General features: G+C 37.6%; 1 protein-coding gene across 2 annotated transcripts in view; it reads right to left on the minus strand.

The window, feature by feature from the left end:
* The window catches only part of eif3s10 (eukaryotic translation initiation factor 3, subunit 10 (theta)), a 32,605-nt gene extending 16,261 nt beyond the window's left edge, over positions 1 to 16,344 (minus strand). For both annotated transcript variants that reach the window (XM_051648607.1, XM_051648606.1), the window contains exons 1-8: positions 16,163 to 16,344; positions 15,283 to 15,473; positions 11,997 to 12,133; positions 11,514 to 11,677; positions 9,002 to 9,201; positions 1,216 to 1,424; positions 402 to 573; positions 109 to 213 (exon numbers count right to left, since the gene is read on the minus strand). In XM_051648607.1, the coding sequence (XP_051504567.1) occupies positions 109 to 213; positions 402 to 573; positions 1,216 to 1,424; positions 9,002 to 9,201; positions 11,514 to 11,677; positions 11,997 to 12,133; positions 15,283 to 15,473; positions 16,163 to 16,211 (1,227 nt within the window). In that variant the 5' untranslated portion in view covers positions 16,212 to 16,344. The remainder of the gene's footprint in view (positions 1 to 108; positions 214 to 401; positions 574 to 1,215; positions 1,425 to 9,001; positions 9,202 to 11,513; positions 11,678 to 11,996; positions 12,134 to 15,282; positions 15,474 to 16,162) is intronic.
* Positions 16,345 to 16,589: the final 245 nt, after the last annotated feature.

Consider the following 16,589-nt stretch of genomic DNA (forward strand, 5'->3'; position numbering starts at 1 on the left):
AGAAAAAGCCTGAATAAACATGCAAGTTACATATATATACACTGTATATTGATGCAGCCAAATATGACCCAAATTATGGGCACACAGGCATTATATGGCAAGTCTAACCTTAGTCACTCTTCCACAAAGTTTAAGAGGGTGGAAGTCCACCTCCAACCAGTTGTACAGCTCTTTGACTTCAGGGACAACATATTGAAGCAGGTTGAACCTCACCTATGATAAAACAATGCCCAAAGAGTCAAGGGTTGCAGAAATTGTATTTGAAAACTAATAAAAATAAACAACTTGATAACCAAATTTTTTTTCAAATAATCTTAGTCTTTGCCAGACATCTACCAAATTTCAAGACAAAAATGTGCTACTGGGATTATGAAATAAGCCATGGATAAACAGGCTATTACCATGTCATTGATGAGACTCTGGCGGGTGGGTGGTGACTGAAGACCAAGTAGAGTTGCCAGTCTGCGGTGTTTCTCCACCATGATCCCATCCATGTCCAACAGACGTGCAATATCAGTGCGCTCAGGGGTGATGGGAATAGACAGAGTGGCCAAGAGCACTCGAGTGGACATTCTGGGGAAAGGAATACATCACATGGCAATTAAAAACTCTGCAGTATCTCAATTGAAATGTGATGACAGGTCTGAAAGTTTTTTTTTTTTTCTCTCCTTTTCTCCCAATTTGGAATGTCCAATTCCCACTACTTAGTAGGTCTTTGTGGTGGCGCGGTTACTCACCTCAATCCGGGTGGCAGAGGACAAGACTCAGTCAGTTTCCACTTGAGACAGTCAGTCCGCACATCTTATCACGAGGCTCGTTGTGCATGACACCGCGGAGACTCCGCATGTGGAGGCTCATGCTACTCTCCGCGATCCACGCACAATTTCCAACGCACCCCATTGAGAGCGAGAACCACTAATCGCGACCACGAGGAGGTAACCCCATGTGACTACCTTCCCTAGCAACCAGGTCAATTTGGTTGCTTAGGAGACCTGGCTGGAGTCACTCAGCACACCCTGGATTCAAACTCGCAACTCCAGGGGTGGTAGTCAGCATCAATACTTGATGAGCAACCCAGGCCTCCCAGGTCTAAAAGGTTTAATGATTTCAGGAGATGGCTAGCCTACTGTAAAATGACACCAAAACGATTCCACAATGTATTCAAAACAAAATCAAACTCCTTTAAGATGATCATTTCTCTTAATTAAAGCTCACCTCTGCATCTCGTCCTGGGTGAGATTCTTGCGCATTTCCCTGGAGAGGTGATAGAGTCTGTGCAGGGTACAGGCATGGAATAAGGCATTGCCAGACTTCCAGAATACAGTGGACACCTTATTATAGTAGTTCGCCATAAGTTGGGGCTTAGGGGGCTTCTTTGAGAGGGCAAACAATCCATGGATGTCTTCAACGGCTTTAAATGCTTCCTGTGTAGATTACAAAATATGTAACCAGTGTAATTTGCAAGTCAAAGCTCTTGCAATAAACACATAGTAAGCAATATGTAGTGCAAAAACACAAGTCAAAGAACTGTACAACCTAATGGTATATATATATTTTTTTTATGTATACTTCTCCATAATTAACACTGCTTTGTTCTTTGTTTGCATGAAATACACTCTTTTGCATTAAAATGATTGAGAGGTACTATATATATATATATATAGTACCTCTCAATCATTTTAATGCAAAAGAGTGTATTTCATGCAAACAAAGAACAAAGCAGAACAAAGGCCCTATGAAATCAGTTTTATTTTTTTCAAAATTTCATTTCATTTTATCCCAAATTCCGTTTTCCATTTTAATTTCTCTGAATTCCGGGTTTTAAAGTATAATTACATTGTATCAAAAAAATACAAATAAAAAAAAACAACAACTGTCTAATTATACACTGTCTTATTTTTATCAAATGAAGTGCTTTAGCACCATTTCACTGTGTGAAAATCCCAGAAGATCAGCAGTTACAGAAATACTCAAACCAGCCCATATAGCACCAACAATCATGCCAGACATCATTTGATGTCAAATCACTGACATCAAATTTTTTTCCCCTTTCTGATGGTTGATGTGAACATGAACTGAGGCTCCTGGCCCATATCTGCATGATTTTAAGCACTGCTGCCACACAATTGGCTGATTAGATAATCGCATGGATGATTCTTGATGCCAGATGGGCCGGTTTGAGTATTTCTGTAACTGCTGATCTCCTGGGATTTTTACACACAACAGTCTCTAGAATTTACTCAGAATGGTGCCAAAAACAAAAAACAGTGGCAGTTCTGTGGATGGAAATGCCTTGTTGATGAGAGAGGTCAACATATAATGGCCAGACTGGTTCGAACTGGTTTGACAAAGTCTACGGTAACCGCTCTGAACAACTGACTAGTCCTGTCACAATAACTACTTTTGTTGGACGATATATTGTCCCAGAAATAATTGTGATAAACGATATTATTGTCATTTTAAGACCATTTTATGCCACTGATATAACGATAATATAACAGCATAATAATGCAAGTACACCCTTTCAAAGAGCAATGAACTTTTAATTCTTAAGAATATTCAGACATTGGAACTGGAATGTAAAAAAAAAAATAAATAAATAAAAAATAAAAAAACCATTAAATCGGGAAGTCCCCTCTCCATCTCCAACTGCTGTTTTTGTTCCCAGCTCGGAAAACTGGATGGTATGGTTATGTTTTAGATGAGCTTTCAGGTTAGATGTAGTGCCACTTTTCGTTGCCACTGTTTTTAAACAAAGTCGGCATACCGGCTCGTTCACATTAATGGACTCTCCTCTCTCATTTGGCTTAAAAAGCTAAAATGTTCCCACACCGGAGCTGTGGAATGCGGCTTTGAATCCAAGTCCGTTTTGACTTATTCTTCCAAACTTTCTGGCTGGAATTATGCATTCGTCGGGAAAACACCTATTACAGGGCTCGACATTAAGCATTGTCATATGCTTGTCCTTTGGACAAGTAAATTGGTCATTCGCTTGTCCGAGTAAAACATTTACTTGTCCGGAGACGAAAACAAAAAGGACGTAAATAAAGAAAAGCCTCCATCATCATCATTTACACCTGATAGGGATTACGAACACAGTGCAGAAATAGTCATTACTAACCCTCAAGCCTGAGGGCTAAAATAAAACTTTTTATTTTAATGTATGAAAATGTATTAATGTATGTTGGAATTAACATTAACCATGATTAATAAATTACATAAAAGTGGTGTTTATTATTAGTTAACTGATGTAGTTAACTAATGTTAACAAAAGGAACCTTTTGGAAAAGTGTTACCCAATTTTCATTTTTGGGTAATGTGAGTCAATTCTCACCAGTTGCATTAAAAACGGCTGTTTAATATTGACAAAATGCTTTGAAAATATTAACAGATAAAATCCTGAGAGAACCTTGCTGTTAAATCAGTTATGTTGTATATTCAAAATAGATTTGCATATTAAAGATAGATAATATTTTCATTGTGTGTAATTTATTGTTGTTATAGCGTTAATATTATTATAATGTATATTGTTGTAAACTTTTTGTTAAAACTGACTGATTCACAGGGCAGAGATAATACCTCGGATACATTAGATGGAGCTCTAGAAAGATGAGAGATGTAACGGGCGCTTAAGTCTGTTTTAAGCGTTTCTCTTCACTCTACAGATGGTATTATTACACAAAGCATTTTTGCAATTTCTTGCTGAATGAGGGAGCGCCACGGTGTTTCGAGACAGAATTAGATTTCTCCAAAGTTGCGCACTTGCAATGAAGACAGCTTTGTTGATTATAAACAGGAGCAATGCTCTCACTCACAAGCTGCTGAACGCTGCACCATGAGTGAAGGCGAGAGGGCGACACGATAGAGGGAATTCCCTGCATTTTGAAAGTGAAACGTGGGAATGATTAAAATTATACTCAATCCCCGCTATCCCGCTCTATTGAGCTAACATTCGTTATTGAGATTTTAATCAGGCTACTTGTCCGGTCGGGCAAGTAAATTCTCTTCAGAATTTCCACTTGTACTGGACAAGCATTAATGTCAAGCCCTGTATTAAAACACCTATTAGCCTCGAGTAACATGTCATTTTCACCTGTCGCTGTCCGCTCTGTGTTTGTGTGTGGAGGAGCTGCCTGAGCCTGACCTCCAAAAAAAAAGAAAAAAAAAAGAAAGAAATAAAAGAGCAGACGAGAGCACAGACGCAGCGCGACTGGCTAAAATGTTGGTGATATTCATTCTTGCGTAAACAAACACGCATGTAAACACAATGGGCAATGTCGAGGTCAGCAAAAATTATCGAGGTCATGTCCATATATCGTACGATAAGTCGATAACGTAATTATTGTGACAGGCCTAGTGAGAAGAACATCATCTCAGAATGCTATTCTCAGATGCGGGTTGGCGCTGTTTTGGCACCACGAGGGGGACCTACACAATATTAGGCAGGTGATTTTAATGTTGCGGCCGATCGGTGTATACTGTGTGTGTGTGTGTGTGTGTATATAAACACACACACAAACACACACTCCACAGATTTCATATTAGCAAACTATAGTTTTGGCAAGTCGTTTATGACATCTACTTTGAGCACGGAGTAATTTTTCCAACAACTGTTTACAGACAGTTTGTTTCACTTTTAATTGACTTTTAATTAATCACAATTCCAGTGGGTCAGAAGTTTAACTGTGCCTTTAAGAATAAATGTACCTTTAACCATAAAAAACCCAGACTACAGTTTGCAAGTGCACATGTGGACAAAGATCATGTGGAGAAATGTCATCTGGTCTGATGAAACCAAAATTGAACTGTTTGGCCATTATGACCATCGTTTTGTTTGGAGGAAAAAGGGTGCGGTTTGCAAGCCAAAGAACACCATCCCAACCATGAAGCATGGGGGTGGCTTAAGGACAACAAAGTCAAGGTATTGGAGTGGCCATCACAAAGCCCTGACCTCAATACGATAGAAAATTTGCAGGTAAAACTGAAAAAGCATGTGCAAGCAAAGAGGCCTACAAACCTGACTCAGTTACACCAGTTCTGTCTGGAGGAATGGGCCAAAATTCCAGCAACTTATTGTGAGAAGCTTGTGGAAGGCTACCAAAAATGTATGACCCAAGTTAAACAATTTAAAGGCAATGCTAGCATGTATAAACTTCTGACCCACTGGGAATTAGAGCTGTGTATCACCAACAAAGTCACGATACGATAAGCATCACAATACAGAGGTCACGATATGAACTGAACTGAATTTCTCCTGAGCGTACTTCTGTGTTAAAACATTTGTTTATAGTAAACTTTCATTTTGCTCCAACCAAAACACAAAAGGCCCATAAAAGGTAAGAGCAAAATAAATAATAATGTTACAGAAAAGTAAATGAATTGGCCCTTTCTTCTTTCAAAGTGTTTCGTGTTACCCTTCCCTTACAATAGATTAAAATATTCTGGTTTAAAATAAAATCCTGTTTTAAAGTGTGCAACAGGTGAGTCAAGGCCTCTAGGCTTAAACAATTTAACACAAGTCAAACACAACTACACACTGTTCTTGTATTCAAATGAAGAGTTGTATAATAATCATTACAGGAAATTGTAATTAGTAACTTTAATAGAACTCATTTTATTACCCTTTTTGTAGACCACATTCATAAATACACAGAGTCACAGATGGCAGTGCAAAATATGCTGTGCTAGATCAAGTAAAAAGACATTAGCCTGCAATTTTAATTTCTTTATATAGTTTGTCTAACTCACCCTCACATTTGATATCCATGATGTCTCCACTGCATATCTTTTTCTACATCCATTCACTTACTGTACAGTATAGGCTATTCACAACTCTGAACCTTTTAAGATGACCTAAAATCAACTGTTTGCATATTCTTTTATGCGTTGTGATGAGTGCTCGTGCTGTGCTCGTGCAGCAGCATGCCTCTACAAAAAGCGAATTAGATGTGCCCACCGGGCACTTTCCCTTCATCTTTTCATCAAAATAAAATCAACTGTTTTCCTTCATACACGTGTATTTGTGTCTAAACAACGGCATCTCGTCAAATGTCACTATTACCTTGTTCAGACTTGGTATTAACATCCATCACGGGAGATCCGATCAGTGGACAGCACTAAATACAGGTGCGGGTCCGAAATGTACAGGTCGGCGAGAAGATGAGTTTAATTACCTTTTAAAAAGTACCTGTCTTCTGGTTATTTCATACCCTGTTTGAGAGTAAAAGAAGCGCATATGTACTGGTAGATAGAGGTTCATCGTGTTACGCACTACGCAGTACTTTTGTTTTGAAGTATTTGGATATTGCGCAAGTGTCGTCTTCCTCCCAACTACCGGGTACAGGGGGAAAGCCAAAATGCACATATATTTCAGGTTCAAGTTTTGGCTGTGGTAGCAAGAGTCTCATCTAATTTAAATGCGGTGGTCTACTACTGCTCAGGTGATTGAAAGCCATTTCGTCACGTGATAGGCTGCACTCAAACTTGCAGTTTGCTGCAGTATCGATATGGGCACAGCTGAATCGATACACGCATCGGCAAGGAGCACATGACGATATATCGCCGAATCGATATTTTGAACACATTTCTACTGGGAATGTGATGAAAGAAATAAAAGCTGAAATAAATAATTCTCTCTACTATTATTCTGACATTTCATATTCTTAAAATATAGTGATCCTAAATGACCTAAGACAGGCAATGTTTTCTACGATTAAATGTCAGGAATTGTGAAAAACTGAGTTTAAATGTATTTGGCAAAGGTGTATGTACACATCTGACTTCAACTACTGTATGTGTGTGTGTGTGTGTGTGTGTGTGTATATATATATATATATTTTTTTTTTTTTTTGTCAAATACAGTGCTGCACAGTAGAGCATCACAGTATTAATGAAAGCAATGATGAAACTACTGCTTGTAAGATATTGCTTAAATACAATTAATTATTATTGATATATCATTTTTACTACTACTACTATATTGAAAATTACATTTTACTATACAAATGTAATATATTTGCCGCTTTTTCTTTTTTTATTTCAATTTCATGCATCTAGTTTATTTTGGATGTTATTGACTTCAATTCTCACCTCCAGATAAGCAGTTTGCTACATGGGCTAATGTGCTTATTAAACTGCAAAAGGTGAGGATTTAAATATATAAATATATAGTCTGCATGTGCTGCACCTCAGAGTGAATAAAGTGCTCTGCTTTTTGTCATTTACACACACAGAGCGCATGTGATATTAATTATGCGGTTAGTGTACAAGCAGTGACTTCTCACATTCACTTACTGTGGAAACGCATGTAGACCATGAATTTGTTTATTAAATCTCAGCCTTTTGTGCTTTAATCATCACACTAGTTCATATCATGATTTTAATTTGATTGTGCATTTATAAAATTTTTACCAAATATGTCAAAATCCGTGACTTTTATCATCCGTCGCATTTTATAGTTGATTTCGTTTTTATGACTGGATTCTGCAATTCCAACCGTGTTTTCCATATCGTGGAACCCATAGGGCCATATATAATAATAAATGGAGTCTGAACTAAATATAAATAAATCTGAACATAACATTCTAAACTAGAGGTGCACCAATCGATTGGCCACCGATCGAAGTCGGACGATATTAGTCTTAAATCTGTGATCAGCGATCAGCCGATCGCGCCTAGAATCAGGGCCGATCATTTTTGCAGCGTGCAGGGAATCACACATACACTGCTACTCTAATGAATGAGCGCCTTCTCAGCCCTTGGAGCATGACAGAGTGGCCTTTGGCAGGCGAGTTGTTGGCAATTCTAAGGGTTCACGAATTTAAACTTTCAGACATGATGCAATTCACGTGAATATGCCGTTTTGTTTTTAAAAATGTGTACGAATTACATGTGTATGAATATTAAGTAGCCCATTTTCTAGAGTCATTACGGTAGTAATTCTGACTCATTGCACAGTGAGCAGGAAGAGGATAAAGAGGCTGCTAATGGGTATAAAAAGGAATTGAACAACAAATAAACATGTGAATACAAATCTGAGTACATGTGATGTTCAGATGTTGTGTTGAGCGATAATGAGCACTTTCAGCTTCACTCTCTTCAATCAAACATGTGGCTCTCCAGGTGCTCACAATATCTCATCAGTCACTCATCCCAGTGCTATTCTGTGAGGATCCCAATTTAAATCAGATTAATGTTGGTCACAATACCACTAATAACAGATGTAACATTTAACCTTCATTAACGGCACCGCGTCCTTACGCATTTGCTTAATAATTAGTGACTAGTGAAGACAGTAAACAAAACGTAGATATTAATGATTTCTCACTGGAGCAGATTTAGTGCTGGAAATGGATATATTTGTCTTATTTTTGAAAGTATCTCTGCTGTGTGTGATGCTCTCATGGTTTTTGGTTGCCAGTATGTCACAAAGACCTTTTGATATTGACAACAGAACTATTCATAACTGTTTCAAAACAAATAAATGTTAGCAATTCACAATTAATGTAATTTTAATGTAATTTTGGTAACTTTAAAAAAAGGTCCATTCATTAACATTAGTTAATGCATTAGGTATCATGAACAAACAATGAACAATATATTTTACAGCATTTATTAATCATAATGTTAGTAAATAAAACTACAATGGCTCATTGTTAGTTCATAGTGCATTAATGTGCATTAACTAATACAACTTTTGATTTTAAAAATATATTAGTATACATTGTAACTAACATTAAGTTCATTAGTTAAGCAATGCTGTTAAATAATGTTAACAAATGGAACATTTTTGTTGTTACCGTAATTTTACTGTGTGGGGCATAAACATAACTGCAGCACATAACTTGCAAAAGTGTGGCAAAGGGCACTTTAAGAAAAAAAAATCGGCATCGGCCGATCTTAGTGTTCTTAGTAAGATCGTATCGGCCTCAAATTTCCTGATCGGTGCACCACTATTCTAAACAACATTCTATGCTGAGTGCCTTGCATTGAACACACAGACCTGCCACAGCTCCATGCTAATAGCGCTGTCCAACTGGACCAGGCGTGTCTCGAGATGCATGGACTGGCTCTCAGGATTGTTCAGGTTGATGGCAGTGCTCTGGTTGTGATGTCGCTGGATCTGCCCCAGATGCATTCGCAGGTTGTCACACAGCTTACGGAACTCTGCTTTACGGGTGTACTGCAGGCAAAACTTAAACGCTGTGAGAGAAAATGGAAATTTGAGCTTGTGGACAATAAAAGAAATGAAAATTTAGGTACAATCTCATTTAATTACAATATATAATACTTAAAATTAGGGCTGGGCGATATGGCCAAAAAAATATCACAATATATTTTTCATATTGTTCGATATTGATATTTATCACGACCTCTTTGTCTGTGCGACCTCTTTTTGATTACATTTCACCAATTTCATCACCTTCTGCTGACGTTTGACTCCACACTACAGCTTAGTAGGTGGCGGTCAGTGTTGGGTAACGTTACTTTTAAAAGTAGCTCGTTAGAATATTATAACTTAATTAAAAAGTTATAACCCTAACCCTTTTTATGGAAAGTAAAGCATTACCTTTTGCATTACTTTTTCTCACAACCACTCTATCTTCTGCTATGCTATGCACTCCATACAAATAAGCCATGCATTGCATACAAGAGACATTAAAGGTCATGCTAGCTACTGTACAACGCTTGTCAAAACAACATAGTAAGCAAACAGATATTTAGAAAGTAGGTCTTCATGTCATATTTATAATAACAAATCTATATCATGAATATGCATGATTTGTTTTTCCATCAACATGGCAGCCAATATGAATAATTAATAATAACCACTGTCTTACCTAAAGCAGCAAAGTCCAATACTTGAACCTGCATCATATATGTCATCATATGCAGTGCAGAGTCTACTTGAGATGTTTTTCGGAAGTCAGGATAAAATTCAGTGGGGAATGCCAGTCTAATATGTTCAAGGAATAAGTCTGATGAATAAATAAATGTTTTTCACTTAAGTCATCTCAGTGCATGCTTGTTTCGAGTTGATCCACGTTGCGTACAGACGCCACAACTTCAACGGTGCATGTTGATACAACCTGAATGGTATTATTTTTAATACAACCAAAATGTCACATTAACGGTTTGTTTCATGAAAACTACTTGTCGATATAGAACGTTGCTCGGAGCCACAGATCCAGAGTCAGCTTTTCTCGTCCCTTTCTCCCAGTTACAGGGAGCTGTAATACGGAGCAGTTTGAATTGAGCGTGTATTTCACCCTGTGTATCATGTCGTGGCCAGTGGAAGACTAGTCTTATAATCCCTCTGCCTAAACGCGTTAACTGACTTTTTAATGCAGTGTGTATTAACACATGAATCAATCGCGTTTCACAACCGAATGTTGACCTCATATAACTCTAAATCTCGAAATGCGCATGCGAGTTAGCGAGTTGATTGACAGGCGATGTCTGTATCTAAAAGGTGACTGGCTCTTTTACCTGCAAGGCGGGACTTCCTTTCTACACCCATTGACTGTTGGATGTTAGAGCTTCTTGGTTGGGCATTCCAATTTCTCCCATTCATTTAAACAGAAGAGACTCGTCTCGCTCTGCTAAATAGTCTCTGGCCTCACACACTATATAACAACAATACCAATCATGCACTACGTCTCCTCCCTGAAGTTTGCACACTTTTACTCCTGATTTCTCGCAATACAGGGACAGTAGAGGTGTACAAAATCAACGCAGTACTTTATTTAAAAAGTAACTCTTTTATTATGGTCTAAAATAAAAAATATTGCATTACTCGTTACTCAAAAAGTAATCTGATTACATAACATGCGTTACTTTTATCGCGTTACCCCCAACACTGGTGGCAGTACTGCACCATAAGATGGATTGCCAATGCCAATAAACATCACAAGAAGAAATACTTTCTTTCCTGTGACAGCGCATTGGATCATGAAAAGACATTTAACTAAATGAAGCATAAATAAACAGCAATGGTGTTAATGTCGGAGTTGTTGTGTTCAGTCGATAGCTGTATTGCATTGTCAGTGTTGTCTTGTTCAGTATGTTAAATTAGCCAGATAGATTGCTGCTAGCAACTGGCCACCTAGCCTCATTGGTGGTTTCCATGACAGCAGGGCTGCCTGCTAATACTTCCTAACAGTGTGATTTCATGACTGTGACAAAATGCTTGCGTTTTAGCGAGACTTACCTGATCCGATCGTCTAGATATAGAACATAGGCTAAATATAGAACATTACTCAAAAGTTTATCATCTATATCAAAAATATATTTTTTCAATAAAGAGTGATATTGTTTTATTGCCCAGCCCTACTTACAAGTGCTAAAAGCATAGCAATATACATTTTACATTTCAACCCTTTGCTGATCTGTACTACCTTAATAGGAAAATTTTTTTTATAACTCTATATAAACCCTTATCCGTATCATATGACTTTCCTTGCTAAAACTCCCTGAAGCAGATGTTTCTTGCATTACATGGAGTCTATACAGACCTTGTTGAGCAATGTCATGGTAAAGGCGCTCTACTTTGGAGTTATTCCTTAGCAGGTCCAGGCATTGGCGGTACGACTCCCACAGAAACTTGACCCAAGGCGTGAGAAGAAGTCTGTCAGTGCGGTCTTGGGTGTCTTCACCGCTGACTGCACTCAACAGAACACTAAGAAACAGAAAAAAAACATTCAGTGCTTCAGATCTTTTATCAAATATGGAATATAATCACCTGGATAGAATCATTCACTTCATAATTTGCTTTTGAGGCTGGATGTTGGCAGATTTCTAATTAATAAAACAAAAGTGAACATAAATGTATGTCTGTAATTCTGAATCTTCTTAACATTTCATTGTACAGAGAAAGAGTCCAACTAGCCACAATAAATACATGCCTATTATAAAAGCCTCTTTTAGAAAGGACATTCTAGACTTTACTAGGGAGGATTATGAGCTCTGCAACTATTTAGTCATCCTGGGTCCGGTACCTTTCTGGAGTCTGAATGTTGTCCAGATCCTCAATATCCAGAACCATCTGCTGAGACTCCTCTTTAGCCGTCTCAGTCTTCTCTTCCGCAAGTTTCAGGTAAGCACGGACCACATCTTCCAGAGATTTGATATTTACCTGAAGGACAGGAGAAAAGTCAGTCAGTTAATTGATAGCTGTCTTGATTAAGAAAGAAAATTGAGTTCTACAATAAAAAATTTCACAGGAAAACCATCATGATTGCAGAGAATGTATAAATAGAACGCAAAAGCAAACTGACCCACATTCTAGAACTATAAAAGTTCATGGCTGCAGAGTTTTTAAAATAAAATTTAAGACTTCTTTAAACCTTTTCAAAACCTGAACAGATAAAATTAATACTGTATCCCCATACCAAAACAAACCCACTAAAATCACAATCTAAAATTTTTAAAATACTCATGTTTTCACATTAGTACACATGCTTCCACAAATATATCACATTAAAATAAATACAATTTAGAGGTCGTCCAATATTGGATTATGCTGATACAATGATGTGTTGAAAGAAAGGCAATTAATCTGCCAATAGACTTTTTTCACACTCTGGGTTTTGGAACATGGAAGTAAACGTTTGCAGGGTAAACTTCGACAGCAGTGAATGGGAGATCGCAACAAATATTATTTTCACTTACCCATTTGCTCCAAGAGCAAAAGAAAAAGTCCACTGTTACATATGAAAGACTTTCCAGAAGAGGAAAAAAATAGAGAGCGGTGAATTAAGATGGGAGAAGATGCCAAATTTACTGTCACTCTCTCAGCAGCTGTTCATCTCCCAAGTGTCCCAATTAGGGATGTGCCAGACTAGTCGACTAAATGGTTCTGATGCTGCTAGTTGACACTGGAATGACTAGTCGGTTAATATTTCCCCCCATTAAACTGTTCAACATTTTTACACATTTACATTTGGCTTTATATTTTTACAGAGGCTGCGCTTAAATTACTGTCATATTAATGTTACACATTTTAAATAGAATTAATAATACAAATATTATTTAAAAAAAAAAAAAAGAGGATTTCTGGAGCAGATAGAGTTTAATTTCAACTCCGTCTGCGTGTGCTTCTTCCCCCTCTCACTCGTGACGCGCGCAGGAAAATGTCCTCTCGCTAGACAAGCAAAACTCAGCAAAGTAGTTATGAAATCACTTCGGTGGTGCGGGAATCGGCTTTCCAAATGTTTGAATGTCCCTATGGATGTTTTCACATTTGAGTCTTCTTTAAATCTGTGCATGCTTGTACATTATTTTTCCGCTGAACAGGCTTTTTCAAGCGCAGGATAGATGCCTCAGGTGAGTCAAGTCCCATCTTTCACCGGACCATGTCGACGTGTTAATTTTGCTCATCCAAAAATTAATTATTTTGAGTAAGTAGCCTAGAAAATTACTGTTTTAGGCTAGGTATGCAATTTTTTTAATCTGCTGATTAAGAAGGCTATTTTCAACGAGGTGCCGACTGCTTAGCAGGTTAAACTATCTTTTATTCTGTGTGCACTTCATGTTTAGAATACATTAGATTTATTTTAGGCTACATCACAGGCCTATTTGTTTTTCTATCCTATAGCTACTTTTTTTGTTTGTTTTTTTTTTTTTTACATCGTAACTGTTATTGGTTAATGTTCTTTACAGAACAGCTGTCATATTAGATCAATTGCTAATACAAGACTGCACGTTGTGAAATATTTCAGTGCATTTTTTTCTCTCTCATAGATTTGGCTTAGTCTACCTGTTAATTATTTTCAACAATGTCCTGACTGTTTAGCGCACATCCATAGTCCCAATTGAATTAAATTCCATATGCAGCTTATGGTGCAACCAAAATACTAATAACCAGGGAGGGAAAAAATTTGATAGATAGCGTGGAACACTTATCTTTAAAGGATAAAATACACCAGGGACTCTTATTTTGAAATCTATGCGCCTCCCTGTTTCTAGCTGCTCATTCAGATAAGGGAAATAAAATGTGCACTCCTGCAATAATCAACAACATATTACAACATAAACAATTAAAAGTAAGCATTGTCATATTTCATCAACAGTTGATCATTGGTGATCGCTTGACATAAATGTCCAATTAGTGCCCAACCAATTTATCAGTCGGCCGATATTAGCCTTTCACCGATATATCGGTATCGGCATCGGCGCATATGTTTACCAATATGCGCAGATATGAAAACTTTTTTTCAGATCATATAATGCAGAAAACAATGCCTTAGAATTGATGTCATAATGTAGTTTGTCCAGTAGAATGCACTCCGACTCCATTGTTTACAGAGCTGACCTGACGGTGGTTCTGCTGACGGTGTGGAGTTAAGCGCTGTGGTGTTAAGCGGTGTTTTATTTATTCTTTATTTTAATGGTCAGCATTTGACTGATACTAAACATACAGTACTGATGTTTATTTATCTATTTATTGTATTTTTATTTATTCTTTATTTTCTCCGTGTTTCATTCTAGAATTTGTTGACAACTTATAATAATAATGACAAATGTTCTTTGATAAAAATATTTAAGAAAGCAGCCTTCTGAGTACCTTTGCATGGTCATATCGGTGCAAAATCGGTGCACAATGGGTGCACAATCCACATAGAAAAGGTCTGTTTTCATTCCAGCTCAAAAATTAAATATATCAGTAATCTGTGAATTTTCCCTCTCTAAAATCAGTATCGGTCAGTCTATATTTCCGATATGTCCTAATGATTGTGAACTGCTCTGCAGCAGCTGGAAAAACTGACAAGCCCCCGTGTGCTTGAAGAAAATACCACAGTACTCTAGTTTCCATCCACTTTTCACACTGTTATCAACAAAGTGAAAATGTGTAAAATAATGTTTGCGAAATTTGCTGTCTTCTGCCTGTCTCCATTCAAATGGACTTTTATCGATAAAAATGGTGTGCGTGATGGTGTCATAAGTTTTGTTTTATCGCAAAAGAAATCTGCCCTTAAGCCGTTTCCATACAGAAATGTGTATATCGCTAATTGTGTACCTCCCAGATGTCCAAGTTAGTGTCACATTTTCACTCTGAAGGATGCAGCGCATGTATTTATTTAATTAAATCGTATTCTTTTGAAGTTTGATAATCACATTAGTTCATATCACGCATACTGTCTTTCTGCCCCCAAATTTAAGACCTCTTTAAACATTAATTAAGACTTGTTGAATCGTTTAACATATTTAAGACTTTTTAAGGATCCACGGGTAACCTGAAGTTTTTGACATTAGACTGTGGGTAAAAATAATATAGGGGCAAACCTGTTGACATATGTTCTTGTACTGATACAATCCCTCCTTTGCCAAGTGGCTCTTGCGAAGGTCCACGCAGAGCTCCAGGTACTTGAGCATAATTGGCTCGTGGATCTTCTGCCATGTTCTGTGCTTTTTGCTCTTGATGACATCGTAGAGCACATCCAAAGCTGGCTGCTTTTTACCAACTTCAAGAAACTCTGAAACAGAAACAAAAAACCTGTCATGACCTGTATAGGAATTTATTAATGTATGTCTAATATGACATATGCTGCAAACAACTGGGAATAAATCAGTAAAATTATGCGTTTCATGTTCTATAATCTTGCTGCTGCCTTTAACGTAGCATAACTTACGTAGCACATATCCCTAAAATGGCACTTCCAACGTCACATAAAATTAGGTTAGCAAAGAAAAGTGTCACTCAGTACGCTAAACCTGGTGACAGGTCTGTATTACCACCATTCGAATGAGCACATTCTTTGCATTTTGTTGTCTGAATGGCATCGGATTTGTTTCCATAAATGAGTCAGATGAAGACTGGTGTAGTCATATTTTCAGCGGAGATTATCGATAAATCCTCAATCTACGATGCCACAAGTTGTCATTGCTAAGCTAACGGAATAAAGAGGTATACAGTAGCTTGCTAACACGGTTGATAGCATTAACAAATCTCACACTTGATTTCTAATTATATCTCATTTAACGATTCGCTCGTTGTGAGAACAAATGACAAGCATATCTGGTACAAGAACAAAGGAGATTCGAAGTGCTGCATCATAAAGAGCACACAGGCCTGCACGGGCGCCTGTGAGGAACATGGCTACTCCACCACGCGTCATGTCAAGCTAGCAGCTAGAAACAAAACTACAGTTCAATATTCACTCACCGTTTGCTCGTTTAAGAGCATTCTCTGGCCTCTGGAAATAGGCTGGCATTGTTGTGGCTTGCTAGCAGGCGATTTTGAGATAGACGTGTCTGTTTTATTGACTCTGCCTGTCCATACGCGCTGTGACTTCGAGCCGCGCAAGCAAGAAAGGACAAGCGCACGTGAACTGCAACTGCGCCGGAGAGGAAGACTAGAGTTCCCGTATGTGCGCGTACACGCTTCCTCCCCTCTCTCTCCTACAGTACACACGAAAGTCACGATACAACTTCTGAATTTTCTGACATTTTGACAGGACCTTTCCATTTATTTTTTACTACAAAATTAAAAGTTAAAATGTTATCGTATGACATTTAAAAAGGCATATAGCCTAGTCAAAGTTATATATATTTTTTCACACATTAGCCTTCATTGTAATTATTAATATTAA

Source organism: Myxocyprinus asiaticus, chromosome 21 (genome assembly GCF_019703515.2).
Source record: "Myxocyprinus asiaticus isolate MX2 ecotype Aquarium Trade chromosome 21, UBuf_Myxa_2, whole genome shotgun sequence".
NCBI classification, from domain to species: Eukaryota; Metazoa; Chordata; class Actinopteri; order Cypriniformes; family Catostomidae; genus Myxocyprinus; species Myxocyprinus asiaticus.